Genomic DNA, 16,550 nt, shown 5'->3' on the forward strand with positions numbered 1-16,550 from the left:
GCGTGGAGATCCAATGAGAGAGAGAGAGGGAAAGAAAGAGAGTGATAAGGGGAGAGGAGGGGGAGGGTATATGGGAGGGGATAATCTGGGGAAGATGATATGCTGATGGGGGCGATAATTAAACGAACGACAACAGCCGTTTAATTGGAATAATAAATGGTTGCCTATCATAGCATCACTTCCTTTTAACTTCATCATCATAATGAACGGAAGACGGAGATGATGACGTCATCGACGCCATCTTCCTGATCTGTCCCAATCGCAATGCATCACGCTTGGGACGGACAGGGGTCGGGTCGGTATCGAGCTAGCTCCCAGGACGCTGCGCCAGATCAGCTCTGAAGAGAACCAGAACATAGCCTTATTCACCGGAAAGGGACAACAGAGGAGGTGGCTTAAGATAATTATCTCTTGCCGTACTCATGTCACTTTCTTAGAGTAGGCTACATTCATGATTACGAGAGAGGGTCATTCGTGCATTCATTCGATGTCATGGCTGTGACGAAATAAAACAGAACCTTTTTTCATAGTTTTGTAATTTTTGTTTACTTGGACTCCCCGCGAGGAATGGTACCGATGTGTTGTGTTCATTTCTGGACAACTATCTAGCTAGCAGGTAGAACATACTCTGTTTGTCTTCACCATGTTCATGGAGTTTGTGAACTTCTGACTTTCTTCAAGAATGAAGAGCTATTCCCTGTCTTCTCTTAGATCTTGAAACTTAGAACGAGATATTTCAGATGACACTGGAACATTGACTGAAAGCTGTCATTTGTCAGAGTTCTATTTCGCTCTTGTCCTATAAAATCAGAACAAGGTTATTTTTGTAAACGAAAACTTGGGGAATTGAATACGATGAGTATTCAGAGCGAGTCTGTAGTTTTGCCGGCTGAGTTACATACATGTGGGGATCATAGAGGATATTATGGTAGCTGCAGGTGTGATGTAAACACTACAGTTATCTCATCTGACCATCCTTTTGAATATCTCTCGCTTGCATCAAGGTCAAGTGTGAATAATGACCAAGGAATCGTCAGTAAATTCGAGAGTGGAACTTTTGCTGAACATTTCGGCAGCGTTTCGTTAACATCAATGCCACATCATCAAGGTGATCGCCCTCACCATCGTCTTCCTCGTCAAGTTTATTCTGACTGGAAGTTTAACAACGAGTCGAGATCGACTGGGGCTAGTCAAGAATGCCCGAATGACGTGTTCGAATGCAGTGCGATGATGGATAGCGAGTCGTCCAGCAGCCCGGCATCGTCAACCAGTCCAGGGTCCCTCGCGCCGCATCGGAACAGTCCTCTTGGTGCGCACACCATTTCCCATCTCGAAGTCCTATCAAGCCACCACCACCCTCGGCAACAACCACAACAGAAACAACAGCAGCAACAACAAATCTGTGTCATGAATACCCAACAAGCCGCCAACCACCACCATCACCATAATAACAATCACCATCAACATCAACCTCATTTTCAACGGGGCCCGAAGCGCCGAGCCGTCGACAACCAACCGGTGGACGACGCCGGCGTTGGCAACCGTAAGGAAAGGCGACGAACGCAGAGCATCAACACTGCGTTTGCCGAACTTCGAGATTGCATCCCGAATGTTCCCGCCGACACCAAACTCTCTAAAATCAAAACCCTCCGTTTAGCGACCAGTTACATCGCTTATCTGACTGATATGGTTTCTAAAGATGATAATATGAATGGTGATATGGAGTCTACTACTACCATTAGTGGAATGATGCTCGACAATATCGGAGACGTGGGGTCCGCTATGCCGATGATCCGGCAGGACTTCTCACTGACCTGCCGCTCAATCATAAAGGATGCCATCAAAAATGAGAGTGCTGTGGTAAGCAAAGTCTCCATAATCTTAACAGATTAATATAATAGTTTCCCTCCTGACATATACCAGTAAATAGTTTTCTGGAGACGTTTAGTTTTTACAATGTTAATTCTTTTAGTAATACGTTGTATTTTGCGTTACCAAAGCTGATGTCCAAGGGATCCAAACATTAGAAGTATTAAAATAAAAAACTAATGAACTAATAAAAGCCCAATCTAAAGTTTCCTTATGACTTCCGCGGAGTCTCGAGCCATTGACCTGATATTAAGATACACACTCAAACCACCAAACTTTCATTTCTGCAAACAGAAAATAAACTTACTTACTTCTCGATTAAAAAAAAGAAAGGCAAAATAAGATACCACTTATAGAGTTACGCAACTGTAATATATTGATAAAATAGCAAAACGAGATAACATTTAATCGATCAATGCATATCCAACAGAACTTTATGAACTAAAACTTTAAGATTTTTTGATATATATTTGCCCCATATATTTATAAATCATTGTTTCAAAGTAGACCTATAATTGGCCTATATTGATGGAAATGTCTGAGAGACAACATTCTATTCAAGATTTTTACAGAAACTGCCTCATTTAACCAACCTTTTTACAGGTAAAATTAAATAAGTAAAAGTGAGAAAACAAGGGGAATAGAATAGTGTATAAAGTATTTTTACTATTCTCAGTCAGATTGGTAAAAAAAAAGAAATTGGAAGAAATAACATTTGCAACAGAGTCAGTATTACATTTTTATTACAAACGAATATGGAACAATTGCCTGTCATTTGCTTCTATAACAAAGAACGACTAATATAAAAAGAATGGTATAGTGACCTAATCATGATGATAATATAAACAATAGAAATAACTGGTTTGCTTAACGTACTCGCATTGCCTCTTTTGTGTTTGTTTTTACTTAATGACCTAATGTTTCAAAATTATATGCTAGCCACGTCTGAATGACATCATAAATTTCAATATTGCCGCGTAAAAATCCTCTTTCATTATTTTTTTTGGTGGAGAAGTAGATATCCAATTAGAGTAAATTGAATTGAATCGTGGACTAACAATGAAGAAGTCCATGATCGAATAAAAGGGAAAGTGGTGACAATCTGGACTCCTCCAAAGGATGCAGGATAACCATCACCAACATTAGCATGAATAGCATTGGTGTACAAGTACATATATGTGACCCTCAAGCCTCCCTGGGGAGCATAATATATAATGTTTATTCGGTGACATTGTATACACATTAATGACAAAATGAGAGAAAAAAATCTTGAGAATTTTCATAGTAATAAATTTGACCATCTAGCATTCGGTGGTGGTCAGATAAATTTAATCACATAAGTGTTTCGTCACCCTGTATCGAGTAATCATCCTCAAAGTTGGGCTTTAACTTAACATGTTAAACAGACTTGTTGTTCGGGTAGTCGAATGATTTACAATTTCTGAGGGGCAATAGAAAAGAGGGTAGCCGTATCTGATTATTGTATAATTTATTGCAATCGCCCTCCAAATTTCTTAAACCCTTTTGACCACTCGCCTCTCGTCACCCTTCGCAGAAACCGTAAGCGGCATTCGTATGACGCTGCATCGCAGGCTGCGTGGCCTATTTGCTGCTGTGTGGTCGCGCCGTAAGTGGCGGGTAAAACATGGGTCGAGGTCTCACTGACGAGGTGACTGGCTTGCTGGCTGGCTGGTTGCCTGGTTCGAGGCCTAAACTATAACTCATTGATCATGGCTAGGCGATGAAGGACAAATGCCTTTTACAGTGAATGTAATGAAATAAAAATCCTATTTGAAATAAAATCAACAGATAAGAATTAGTGGCAGAATAAGGTGTGTTCCGAACTATGTCCATTTTATGATTTAATCTTGCCTTTCCAAGTAATGGCATGTTTCTTTGAGCATAATATTATCACATAAAGGGATGATCCGGGCTGAAAATATCTATATCTATAAATAGAGTAAAATTCAAAAAGCAAAATGCTGAAAATTTCATCAAATCGAATAACAAATAACGAAGTGATTGAATTTTAAGGTTTATCAATATTTTGTGAAAAAAGTTATTCACATCGTCATGAATATTCACTAGGTGGGCTGATGATGTTATATCCCCACTTTCTCATTTCTTATGTTATTACATGAAATCATAATTCATAATTGTTTCATTTTTTCATACATGTGTAAATAATGTGTCTCCATTATGATGAAATAAGTTGCGGCATGTCAATCTAATTGTTTTAGTTCTTGACTTGGAAGAAAAAAAATGAATAAACGTCATTTCATAATAAAATACAAAAGAACAAGTGGGGATGTGACATCATCAGCCCTTCTAATGAATAATCATGAATACATGCCTGGAACTGTTTCACCGGAATAATGCAAATCTTTAAAATTCAATAACTTCGTTATTTGTTTTCTAATTTTGATCGAATTTTCAGCATTTTGCTTTGTGAATTTTACTCTTCTTATTGAGATATAAATATCTCCAGTCTGGACCATCCCTTTAAGCACATTTTTTCCAGACAAATTTGTCATTTATTTGTGCCCTTTAAGCTTATTTTTTATTGAGCTGGATAACATTTAAACACTATTAACTTGTTGTTGTTGTATGTGTTCATCTTAGTTTAGATTTGTTGTCATTTCGTTCTTGTGGCCTTGGAAGATTAAGCCCATAATTAAACTTATTTTCAAATCAATATCCTCAATGTGATGTGATCTTTCTCATAATAATAAACTAAACCTGTAAGGTAAGTTCAATTCTTTGGAATAACATTTATTCGGCATTTCAACCAGCTACTCAGAAAGAGATAAGAAACTAAAATACATTGCTATTAGATGTAAACAGATTGATTTAAAAGTGATTTGTTTCCCTTCTCCAAAATAATGTGAAAATATGAAAGTGATACAAATTTCCTATAAAGAATAAGATAAATAGATGATGAGAAAAAGCCCTTTATCCAACAAAAAAACATAATTTTTAAGTAAAAGTTTACAAAAATCCAACTTTCAACCACTGTCAAGCATTACAGATATAAAGAATGACTTATGATGGCTACTATTCATTGCATCAGATGACTTTATTCATGAAGACGACAAGAACATACTTGCCGAAACCGTCTGGATTAGTGACATTATTCAGGGTACCATTTCCATAAAGATTTGTTATAATAAAATTTGTTCTACAACAAATATACTATTAACCAATCAGGTTGAAGGATTTCAGTAGATTTTTATCGTTAATGTAAATTTGTTATTAGCCTTGGTTTTGTGTAAGGGGACCCTGGTCGACTATACGGTTCCACAAAAGAAAGCCAGGGGCCTGTTCGTTGCATAAAAACATTTTTTTTTGGTGCAATATATTTTTTTAAAATGTAAGTTTCAATAGCATAATTTTGTTTGCCAGAGTTTTTTATGGCAAAAGTTTTATTTGATCTACCATGAAGCCTCTATTTTGATTCATTCGTTGCCATGGATACATTTAGAGACTACTCTTATTTGATTGATGATACAACATAATGAAATGAAATGCGTATAGCCTCCTTAAAATATACACTCTAAAAACATTGGGTAAAAGTAAAAAAAGCACCATGAGGGTAATTATGTGTCCAACCAACATTGGGCATTTCTTTTGGGAATTTTCATTTATCCAGTGTGATGAAAAATTTGCGCATTCTAAAGTAACTGCTGCTTATTTTTTAACCTTACTAGACAACATGCTTCCCGCATTGGGCCCGTAAAATACTGCCCCAAAATGGTTGGACACATAATTACCGTCGTGGTGGAAAAAAATGTACCCAATATATTTTTACAGTGTAGGCCTACTTAAAAATCTGTAACAGGAGTCGCGGAACCGGGTGGGGGCGGGTGTCTTCAGCCTCCACTTTTTTTTTTACAAAGCCGTGTACAAACACATAAACATGATAAATATTACCATCTGATTGGGATTCTTTTTTTGCATGATCAGCCCCCACTTTCAAAACCGTTCCGAATTCCCTGTACCATGTGTGCATGTTGTATCATCAGTACCCCTCCTTTGTTCAAACTTCATTGAAATATGCCTGGATCAATGAATGGAATGTATGTTATAAATGTTTGTTTTAAACCATGGACCTACTACAAAAGAAAGGTGGTACGGCAATGATATGTAAATCAAATTTGCCATGTCCATGTTTAAACCTACCTGTGAATGCACACGTAGATAGGCAATCGAAGAAGGCTGATTTTACCGTAGTTCAGTAACAAAGCTGCTAATGACCACTACGATATATCAGCACGTAATTATCCATGACACCCAAAGCTCCCGGCTATATAAGATAATTGGTATAAATTAATATACAGATTAATGATTATTGCCAATAAGACAAGAGGAAATAAAATGACTAATGACCCGTCAATTATAAAGAAGCGAGTTTTCTCCGCCCATATGCTTAAGGTACTACAAAAGTAAATTGTACTTCGGGACTTAGCCGCGTTAATATATTTATAGGCCCTACACTATATCAATCGCGCATGAATGATGACTGATTTATGATTCCAAAAATAATGTAATTACTATAAGAAGCAATAATCAAAGTAACCACAGATAATTTTCTTTCAAATATAAACTATTGAGGATAGAAGAAAACAATTGTGACTGCAACACAATATTCATGTTACAATACATTTAATGATATTATATTTAGTCTAATGCAAATTGCAAAAATAAATTAATGAATAAATGATAAATGAAGATAGAAAATACATTGATACGGCGGGAGGGGGGGGGGGCATGATGAACCAGAAAACCTTTTTTTCGAGCAAAAAGTTGTTCCTCAATAACCCATTATATGATATCATTGAATAAAGTCTATAGCTATCAAACCTTTGAATAAAAAAGCAATAACAGGCAGACAAACAGATAAAAGCACAAGCACAAAAGCAAAATAAAACCACGTAAGTGAGATGATTAATAATTCTTTATTGAATGGGAGCGCCGTTAAAAATTAAACAACAGCAAAGTTCGAGTCAGTTTAGTAAATGTGATTCGGGATGCCTGTATCATGTTTATACTTGATATTTCTGATGGGGAAATTTAAACATGTTAAAGTTGTAAAAACCTATTCAAGAGTCGAATCTGGAATGTCTACAGTACACATTACACTGTACTCTGAATGATTATGTGTTACATTTTTCAGAAGCGCCTCTTCAGGCTACATACGGAGGGCGTGGCCGTGGAATAAACAAGTAGGATATAAGTATATTAATAAGCAAATTTATTCCATGAAGTGAAATAATTGTTATTGAAAGGGCAGGAAATTCATATCCAAGATGTTATGTAACATGCCATATTCGTTGAGCGGAAGTTTAAATCTAGTTCTATATGCTAAGGGGTCGACTGGGCGTACAAATTGTTCAAACTTACAGCTTTTTAAGGCGTGGGTTATTATGCATGATAATGATTAGAAGTTATACATCCACTGCAAAAACCATGCCGACTGTAGTGTTTACATGACCCAAACCCCATGTTTGTCACACTATATGCATGTAAAAGGATATTTTTTTGTATGATATTATATTTGGTTTACTGTAAATTGCAAAAATAAATTAATAAATCAATGAAGATAGAAAATACACTGATAAGGCGGGGGGGGGGGGGGGGTGCATGATGAACTAGAAAACCCTATTTTTTTCGAGCAAAAAATTTTGTTCCTTAATAACCCATTACATTATGTCATTAAATAATATTGCTATCAAAACTTTAAAACAGAAAGTAATAACAGACAGACAAACATATTTTAACTGCTTATATTTCATGTGACGTCAAAATATTTCAAACCCCTTTCATTCAAATCCAATTCATATTCTATAGTACAATTTTGAACGTCCTCATACGAGTGCAATTATTGTTCTGATCATAATTTTCTTATTTTTATCATTATTTGCATGTCAACTGGTTAAAATGCTTTGAACAAATAAGATTGTATACGTAAGAAACTAAGAAACAAATTCGAATATATCGTTCAATGTGGTACATGTATAACTTGGTGAATTATGATGATTCTTATCGCCTTTTTTTCTTCCTCCACTTTCATTGGTACAAAATGCGTTTGACCATGAATGTCATTGTACATAGACCCTGTTTCATGCAACTTTCTTATCTAGTGAAAAGCTACTAAAAGCGTGACATTTGATTGGTTGATGAAAACAAGTCAACTTAGGTTTGCGTTTGGAAAGTTTTATGAAACTGGTCCATGTCCCAGTAGAAGACGATTGACACTTACTGAACCGGAGAACAATCTTGACACCTTTAGACTATAAACCACCATAAACTGTTTGGATTATTGACGAAAATCCTTCCTTTAGGGGTCGATAATAGGTGCCGATCTGTAGTCACACCTGTCCCGATAGTAAATCAAGGATGGTCGCCTTCTTTTTCTTTCCTCGCGAGACTTCATTTTATGTACACGATTGTAAATATAAGTGGTTTGAGCGGTTGTTTATATTTTGCCTCTTAGGCCTATTATGATGAAATAAATCTGAATTTATTTTCTATAAAAATGTTCACTTACTTTAACAATAAAAAGCATACCCCGCATTATATACCGATCAATACAGTAGGTCACAAGTAAGCATCAGATAAAAGGAAATTATCATGAAGGCAAATTGGGGTATTTTTTATGATAAAATCGATCTCGAAAACCAACATGATCAAAGTGACTTGAAATTAAAACCTGCAAAACGCAACACGAAGTCTATCAGTATGGCCAGAACGAAAACTTATTGAACAAGCGTTTATTTCTTATGTGTGTTTATTATTATCATTATTCCCCCCCCCCCCGGGCTTTGAAATAACCCCAATCTTCATACCATGTTTACGCGACCAATTTTTTCTTTAAGGTCGGTTTTTTTTAAGCATCCTACCATCTCTGGCCACCAAAATAGTATCTAATGATAGTAAAATGAATTCATATCGAATTCATGGTCACTGCATATACAAAGGGCATCAGTTAATAATTCCCCTGGTGAATCCAACTTGTCCAAGATTGATCGTAACAGATTAAATGAAATGACACTGAGATGTGGTAACCAAGGGTAGACTGTGTCATGAATCTGTTAATGTTGTGATGGTGGTAAGTGACTGTCAAGTAACCTTTTAACCAATATGTAGAAAAAAAAATTGTACACTCTTAAAAATTGAAAAAGTTTGAAAAAGGCTAAGGAATGACAACGCTTTCCTCTCTTACTAAAAACGCTGTCGCTCCTCAGCTCCTATAAAGGGTGATTCACCCTTTTCAACGCCTTTTTTGTGTGTTTGTATCCGTGTATCCGTAGCAAAATTTCAGCACTTTAGTTGGTAACCAAGATGCAATAAAGAATATGAAAAAAGAATATGAAAAAATAATGATTAGGGCAAAGAAGATAACAAGTGAATTCTACATTTTTCTTATTTCCCACACCACTTCAGCGTGCTTTTGCTGTCGTCCCCACCATTGCCCTCCAAATGTATTTTTATAAAGAATGTCCACAAATTGATGATTTCATATACCTTGCATTGTATTTTTTCATGTATTATATTTTGCAGAGAAATGACTGCGAGGCTAAAAGGAAGCGAAATCGAACAGGCTGGCCCGAGCATGTGTGGGCTCTGGAACTTCAACATTGATCGAAACCAAACCTGCAAGGGCCACATAATAATTATAATAACATTCTACACGGTTTCACCATGATTTGTGATTACCTGTGTGTTAAATGGCTTTCATCATGGGCGACAATATCTTCATCATTACCATGATTACACGCATTATAACTAAATAGAATTTTAAATGAATAAAGAAGGAGAAAGAAGGGAGAGAATGTGCATAACGCTGGAGATCAGGCCTGAAACGTTATGAGACACGGCATGGCAGCTGTGACTTCATTGCCCTTCCCTAACTTTTCATGTAAAGATAATGATAAACTCTCATGTATGTGGGAAGATCACAGGAAGACAACGGGAAGACATAAGGACAACGGGAAGACAAAAGGACAACGGGAGTACAAGACATGATATCAAATGCTTTCGAGTAATGCTTGCCCCCAGAGAATCGGCGGACCACGGACATCGTCATGATCGGAGGCTCGCCACTTTCGCCGCGGACGCTTTGATCAAGGAATTGCTTTGAGTCTACTACCTTGCTTTGACGTTGAAGTGTTCGGGTATCCTCATGATTTGTTTCCTTTCTTAAAAAAAATCTGTAAAAATAGTTCACTTCCTTTTTATTGTTTACACTTTACAATTATGATATCGCAAAGTGGAACATTGGCAGATTGGCTCAAAGAAGAGTCGAAAATAAATAAACGAATTGTTTGCGGTTGCCACAATAATGATCATGATGATGGCGCATGGATCTATTCTCGACATCTATCTCGACCATGATCACAGCCTTTCGTGGTATTTTGCTCGCGCCATTTACCAGCCTCAGTCGAAAGGGGTGTGGTCACTTGACTTTCTATTTTTATCATGATTTTCTCGTTATTACCGCCACATCTTTGTAACAGATAGGCAAGGGATCTATCTGAACATTATAAATTTTGTTTGTTATTTTTAATTTTTAAAGTTTGTTTTTAAATTTTTGTAAACAAAGAGTCAATCATTATCATGATTCTAATATTCAGATTGCGATAATAGTATAACATAATCATATTTTTTTGTTTGCAATTTAAGTCTCAGAATCAGACAATAGTCAAGAAATCAAAATGTTACTTAAACATGCAATAAGGGATGATACATAATGTGCCCGCTTTAAAAAGACTCCTGTTTAAACTCAACAAAACTTTTGATTGGTCGAAAACCAAGTTGTGATCGATGTTTTTGATATCGTTTGATCGAAACTCTTTCTGAAACGGCCATATAGCCAGCGTTTGCTGATATATATATGACAAGCCCTTCTATGAAGTTCTATCATTAAATCCAGTTTATTTTATGTCAGTGATTACTCTGTTATTCCTGATACCTAGAATTTATTTGTTTATGTCAAGAATTCGATTCCATGATAACAAGAATGAAGTTTCTAATAACTTTTTGAATCACATTTTTTCAAAACGATAAAAAAGCTTGTAATGTTGACGTAACGTCGCTAGGCCTAAAGGTGTCCCAGGTGTAATTACCACAAAAATTCCGCCCCCAAAATATTCATTTATCCGAAGATTTTTTTTATTTGATATATATAGCTAATTGACAAAGGGGCAATTCCATAAAATAATCATGTACGTCCGACCCCCCATTATGTGGGACCTTCATGAAATTTTCTGTCTCGAATTTCTTGTTCTTTTGACAGCCTCTACAATGCTCTCAAATGACCATGACATGGTCAGTTTATGAAGTGAAGTAAAACTTGAGAAAATTGGTGGTCGGACGTACAAAAAGGTTGATTATTTTATGGAATTGCCCAAAAGGCATATAAAACTATGCATGTGATTCGTAATATCGGCCGTGGAGCCTTTTTTCATACGCCAGTGATGCTGATAGGGCCATTACGAACAAATCTATTTCATTCTTTTCCTGGCAAAAAAAATATCAAAATGTTTCCTTACGATAACAAAATAAAGATGTGGTGGAAAAATTCAAATGGGTATATTATGTGTTTTTTTTACCATGTTTACATAAGAAAACAATGTAGCCGCTGTATCAGAAGTAATCTTAAGGAATTTAAATCATTTTAATATTTATGAAAGATATATCGTGCGTGTTACTTTCAGCATTAAACCGCATTAAAAATGGAAAAATGAATCACCATTATCAGTGCTTGCTTACTTAATGCAAATTTATAGAAAAATACCATCATTTTTGAGAAAATTTTAACTTTTACTCTCATCTTAACTATTAAATAATTATCAATTTAGACGTTAACATACAATGTATTCGACAATTCAATTTTAAATGGAGGATATTAAATCGTCTCCAAGTAGCTCTGAAATTAAAATGCTCCCAATGAAGAAAAGGGAAATAGTGTAATGTTGAATAAAATGCTGATTAAAAAAAGATGAAATGTCTTAAAGGTCAAGCCCACTCCAATGAAATGTGGATTTGAATAAAAAGATAAACATCAACTAAGCATAATTCTGAAAATTTCGCTCAATTCGGATGTAAAATAAGACATTTAAAAAAATCCGAAAAATGAAAATCCATAATTTATTGTTCGAAATCGACATGAAATTAGATACTCCGAAAATTTGCGTTGCCCAATTGATCGTGGGCCCGGCAGCCGCTGTGCAGCGCCAGATCGATGAGGCTCTATCCCTTTAATCGTTGAACGCCAAACAGGGTAGCAGCAACTCCCAACTTTTTAACGTTTATTGGTCTGACGCGGCCGGGTTTTGAACCCCCGACCTCCCGGTTGTGAGACGGACGCTCTACCAACTGAGCCAACACACCGGTTTATAGGCCTAAATTATTTAAAGTTTTCTTATTGTATAATGAAATTTATTATTTAATATTAATAACATAATGATATCAAAATGAGAGAGCCCATGTCGTACACTCATTATTTTTTCTTTTATGAAAACTGAAATACAAGCAATATGTGCAGAGTTTACAAAAAGGAACAATCTTTATGAATCACAAGCTTGCAACAATGACAGTCGCACATTTTCAAGGAGGAAGTAAACCTTGTTTCACATTATAAAGAAGGGAAAATTAAGATATGTGATATACAAAAAAAATAGTGAATTGGCGACGTCATCGGTCCCCTTATTCGCATACCAACAAGGGTGTGCACACCTTTTCGTGAACTCAAGCGAAATTTTAAAATTTTTCTTATATCCGTTTTTGATGGATGCTCAGTGCTGTGCTTGTTTGATTTTTCTCTTATTAAAATCAACTTTTCGCTGGTGGGGCAGATTTTGTCTTTAGGGATGTGAAGGAACATTTTGCCTTGGTTTGATGATTTTATTCAAACAACTTTCAATAATAATAATAATAGGTCCATTTATATAGCGCAGCTACTATGTGCATATACTCTACTGCGCTTTGATATTGGTATCATATTATTACCCCGGCTGTAGCTGAGCCGCCATATTAATAGGCGCTAAAGCATGTAGTCGGTTAAAAGAAGTGATTTTTGTGTATTTCGTAATATTTTCCTCATCGTAAATCATTTGGTGGAAAATAGTGTAAATAAACGAAGGAAGCTGCAAGGAGATTTAATATGTCACTGATTTCATATTGTCTAATTTTATTAGTTTATGGTGAACTATATTCTTGATATTCGAAATTACTAAACGCTTGTGTCTTTGTAAAGTTTAATTGTAAAGATACGAATGAAGCTTTATTGACTTTCTACTGAATAAGATCAGAGTATTCAGAAATCGAATTACAAGTGTCGGTCAATTTGGCTTTGACATTGAATAGATGTAAATCGCATCCTGACTACTAGCATTATGACTATTGTAAAACAAAAACAATATAAAAAAAACAAATTATTTATCACGCGAATATCAAGGTTATCATTTAAGATAGAATGAAACCCTTGAAAAACGAGATGAGTATAATTATGATTATAACAAAGAAACAGATTAATGAAAGTTTGAGAAAATTAAATGAAACATATTGAATATTGAGATCACTATAATGCTATGCCCTGTCATTGGCAATATGACCAAGATCTGTGATGCTACAACTCCCCAATTACGTCTGTACTTATTTGACTTCAATTTTCGCTCTTATAATATAGCATATTGTAGGATTAGGATTCTTTAGGGGAGGTTTCGCAACCGTATTACGTTTTTATCATTGTCCTTTCATTAGAATGAGCACAAGGAGATGATCTTATGAGATACAATATTAGTGTCCAATTGAGATAGTTGTTAATGTGTGACATCAAAGCCTAGTTCACATTGTCAATGAGTGGGTTTCCACAGCTATGATATAGCATAGTGTTCTTGACATTAAATTTCTCAAAACTTTCTAGTCCAATTTTACTATTTTTTCTGCTTAAACTGGATAACTTGTTTCTAAGTTTTACTCTCCTTCAAAGGGCAAGTTCACCCTAAAGAAAATTTTGTGGTAGAAATAGCAAAAAATACTGGTGAAGGATTGAGGAAAATCCATTAAAGAACGAGAAAATTATTATGATTTAAACTTTTGGATTGGTGACGTCAAAAACGAGCAGCTGCCCAACGGTAATATAAAATGCGTGTATTTCATTTTTTTAATGGCTCGTGATGACTATTTTTCTTTTCTTATTAGAAATGGGTGTGAAATGATTTGTCTATTGATATACTGAAGGTACTATAGAAACCATTTTCAATTTTCTGAGAAAATGATATTTCATTGATTTTTTACCATACAATGTAGAAAAGCTGCTCGCATACGACATCAAATAATCAAAATTCTATTAACTTTTTATTCTTTGATGGATTTTTTTTTCAAACCTTCAGCAATTGTTTGTATTTTGTTCTGCTATTTTTACAATAAACTTTTTGACTGTGTGAACATCCCCTTTAATGATAGACATAGTGTTATTCGGTAAAAGTGTGACCTTTATTTGTCTATTTTATAGGAGATCAATCTCTGTACAGAATTTTTGTCGGGGGAGGCAAGATGCATACAAATTTTCAAAGTTGGTCAAAGTTGAGGGAGTGAAGCGATCGAGCTTGTCATGTGGAATTTTTCATTTTCTAAAGTGAAATAAAAGGATATCTTGCGCATATTTGGTGAATTTTGTGAAAATATCTAGTAACAAATATAAGTATTCCATTTTTTTCAAGTTGGTGAAACTGCCCATCCCCGGCTACGTAAAACAGTGTCTGTGCATGGAATGATGCAACCTACAAGATGTCAATTTGAATGTGTAGCGTTGGAACACGAAATATTAGAGCCTTGACGATCGAGGAAATAATTTTATACTTGAAGACTCGGCCGAGCGCCCCGCTCCTTCCCCGCTTATGATGGTTGAATTTACCAGTGTTATCAATAAATTTAACGGTCTAAATTACGCTTTCACAATTCACCTTCATAATGCGAACAACCCCTTTACTCCCCAGGGGGTGGAGAAGTGCATACATTGTTAGTGGGTAAGCCATGATTCTCTGTCCGGGGCAATTTTTCTGTAACGTCGCGATTTAATTCAGTTTGCTAAAAATGTTGAAATATTGTACCAGATTTTTTTAAAAGAAGTTTTCGTACCACGTTAAGAGTAAAACGGACCTTTTCGATCATGACTACATCCCATTCTGCAATCATGTGTAGCATTTTTTGTTTAATGGATGCTCAGTGTCTTGATCGAACCAAAATGTCTTTCGAAATTTCGACGGAGCGAAGCGAGCGAGCAAAAATCTTAATCAATTTTTAAGTTAGAAATTACATGATCAGGACAAAGAAAACGTGATAATAATATTGTTACATAATGTCCCCTTTCCGAATTATTGATCGTACATCATACACAGGGCTCCCCAGAGCCATAAAGCAAAGATTATGATTTCATGAATTCAGTTTCAGAAAAAAATTGCATTTTCACCACGCTCGTCGTTTACGTGTTAATCCTTCACATATTCCTTTCTGAACAAAGGATTTAGGCAAAAGCTAGAAAAGGGTTTGAATGTTCTGTTCATATAGAGATTCAATTCAAACACAAGCAGACGTCCTTAATAAACAATAAGCAGACAACGACATCAGAAGAAACCGTCAGAATGTGAGGATATCTATAATTGTTACGTCACTCACTGTCGCCATTCAGAAGACTGTGTCTGTTTTTTTCTCTTTCCGTCATGCATACAGACAGAATTAACAAGTATTTCCATTGTTAACACAAGTCATGGTACGATACGTCAGTAGCGGATGCAGCTTTTGCCTGAGATGGGAGTTCAACCATGGACCTAGTAAGTCCATGGTCATGATGGTTATAGACTCAATGACGCTGAGCTGCACCCCCACCTGTAGATCCACCATGCTGTTCTGTTGCGCTAGTTTGATCCGCCCACCTCTCATACTTTCATTCATTTTTTTCATACTAAAAAAAAAAGAAAAAAAAATATGTAGCCCAAGGAGTCGGGGGGGGGGGGGGGGTAAACTCCTAGATCCGTCCCTGGCTACAAAACTTCCATTTTTACAATCTATAATATTTCAATTTAAAATATGCTGAATAATCTGTTATGAAATAACAGATTTCTTATCAGAAGGAGGCATAATTCTTTAAAAGATATAGCTTGTGGTGGGATACGACTGAGACACACAATACGAAGAAAAGAGAATTACTGGAATATTGACGAGTAATGATAGAGAGGAAGACAAGAGATATCCGTGATATTTGTTATAAAACAAAATTAAATGACGAGAATCTGAGCCAATACTTGATTTTTTTTCTTTTTGTAACCTAGGCAACGCGCACCAATCCATTTCATGTCAGATTCAGGGCGTTGAATACATCATCATCCATGGTTTCATCTTGAATTCGATTGATGAATTATCCCTCAAAGGATTTCCAATGATGAAACTACACACCCCACGCTTCCCCCTAATGTGCTTGAATTCAAAATTTCAACTTTATTTAAATACGGAATTGTTATTTTTTCAATTAAAAACATAGAAACAAAACAAACAATACTGAAAACAACCTGTCGTAGTGAAATTTTGAGGCGGTATTCAACAAAGACATGTATTCGGAAGTTATCAACTAGTTTTAGGCGGATCATTGGAGCCAACCCTCAGACGGAACTGGTGAAAAA

The 16,550-nt window shown here is 35.7% G+C and overlaps 1 protein-coding gene across 1 annotated transcript; it reads left to right on the top strand.

The window, feature by feature from the left end:
* Positions 1 to 385: 385 nt before the first annotated feature.
* LOC121406007 lies at positions 386 to 10,647 on the top strand. Its single transcript, XM_041597009.1, has 2 exons — positions 386 to 1,860; positions 9,430 to 10,647. The coding sequence occupies exons 1-2, from the start codon at positions 856 to 858 to the stop codon at positions 9,508 to 9,510; spliced, it is 1,086 nt and encodes a 361-aa protein (XP_041452943.1). The 5' UTR covers positions 386 to 855; the 3' UTR covers positions 9,511 to 10,647.
* The last annotated feature ends 5,903 nt before the right edge of the window (positions 10,648 to 16,550 follow it).

Source organism: Lytechinus variegatus, chromosome 1 (assembly GCF_018143015.1).
Source record: "Lytechinus variegatus isolate NC3 chromosome 1, Lvar_3.0, whole genome shotgun sequence".
Lineage (NCBI taxonomy): Eukaryota > Metazoa > Echinodermata > Echinoidea > Temnopleuroida > Toxopneustidae > Lytechinus > Lytechinus variegatus.

What these genes read in the sequence shown, in the direction of transcription:
- LOC121406007 (XM_041597009.1), top strand. Translation starts at nt 856, where the DNA reads ATGAGTATTCAGAGCGAGTCTGTAGTTTTGCCGGCTGAGTTACATACA. An exon ending in TCAAAAATGAGAGTGCTGTG is followed by an intron (nt 1,861 to 9,429) that starts GTAAGCAAAGTC and finishes TATATTTTGCAG; the next exon opens with AGAAATGACTGCGAGGCTAA.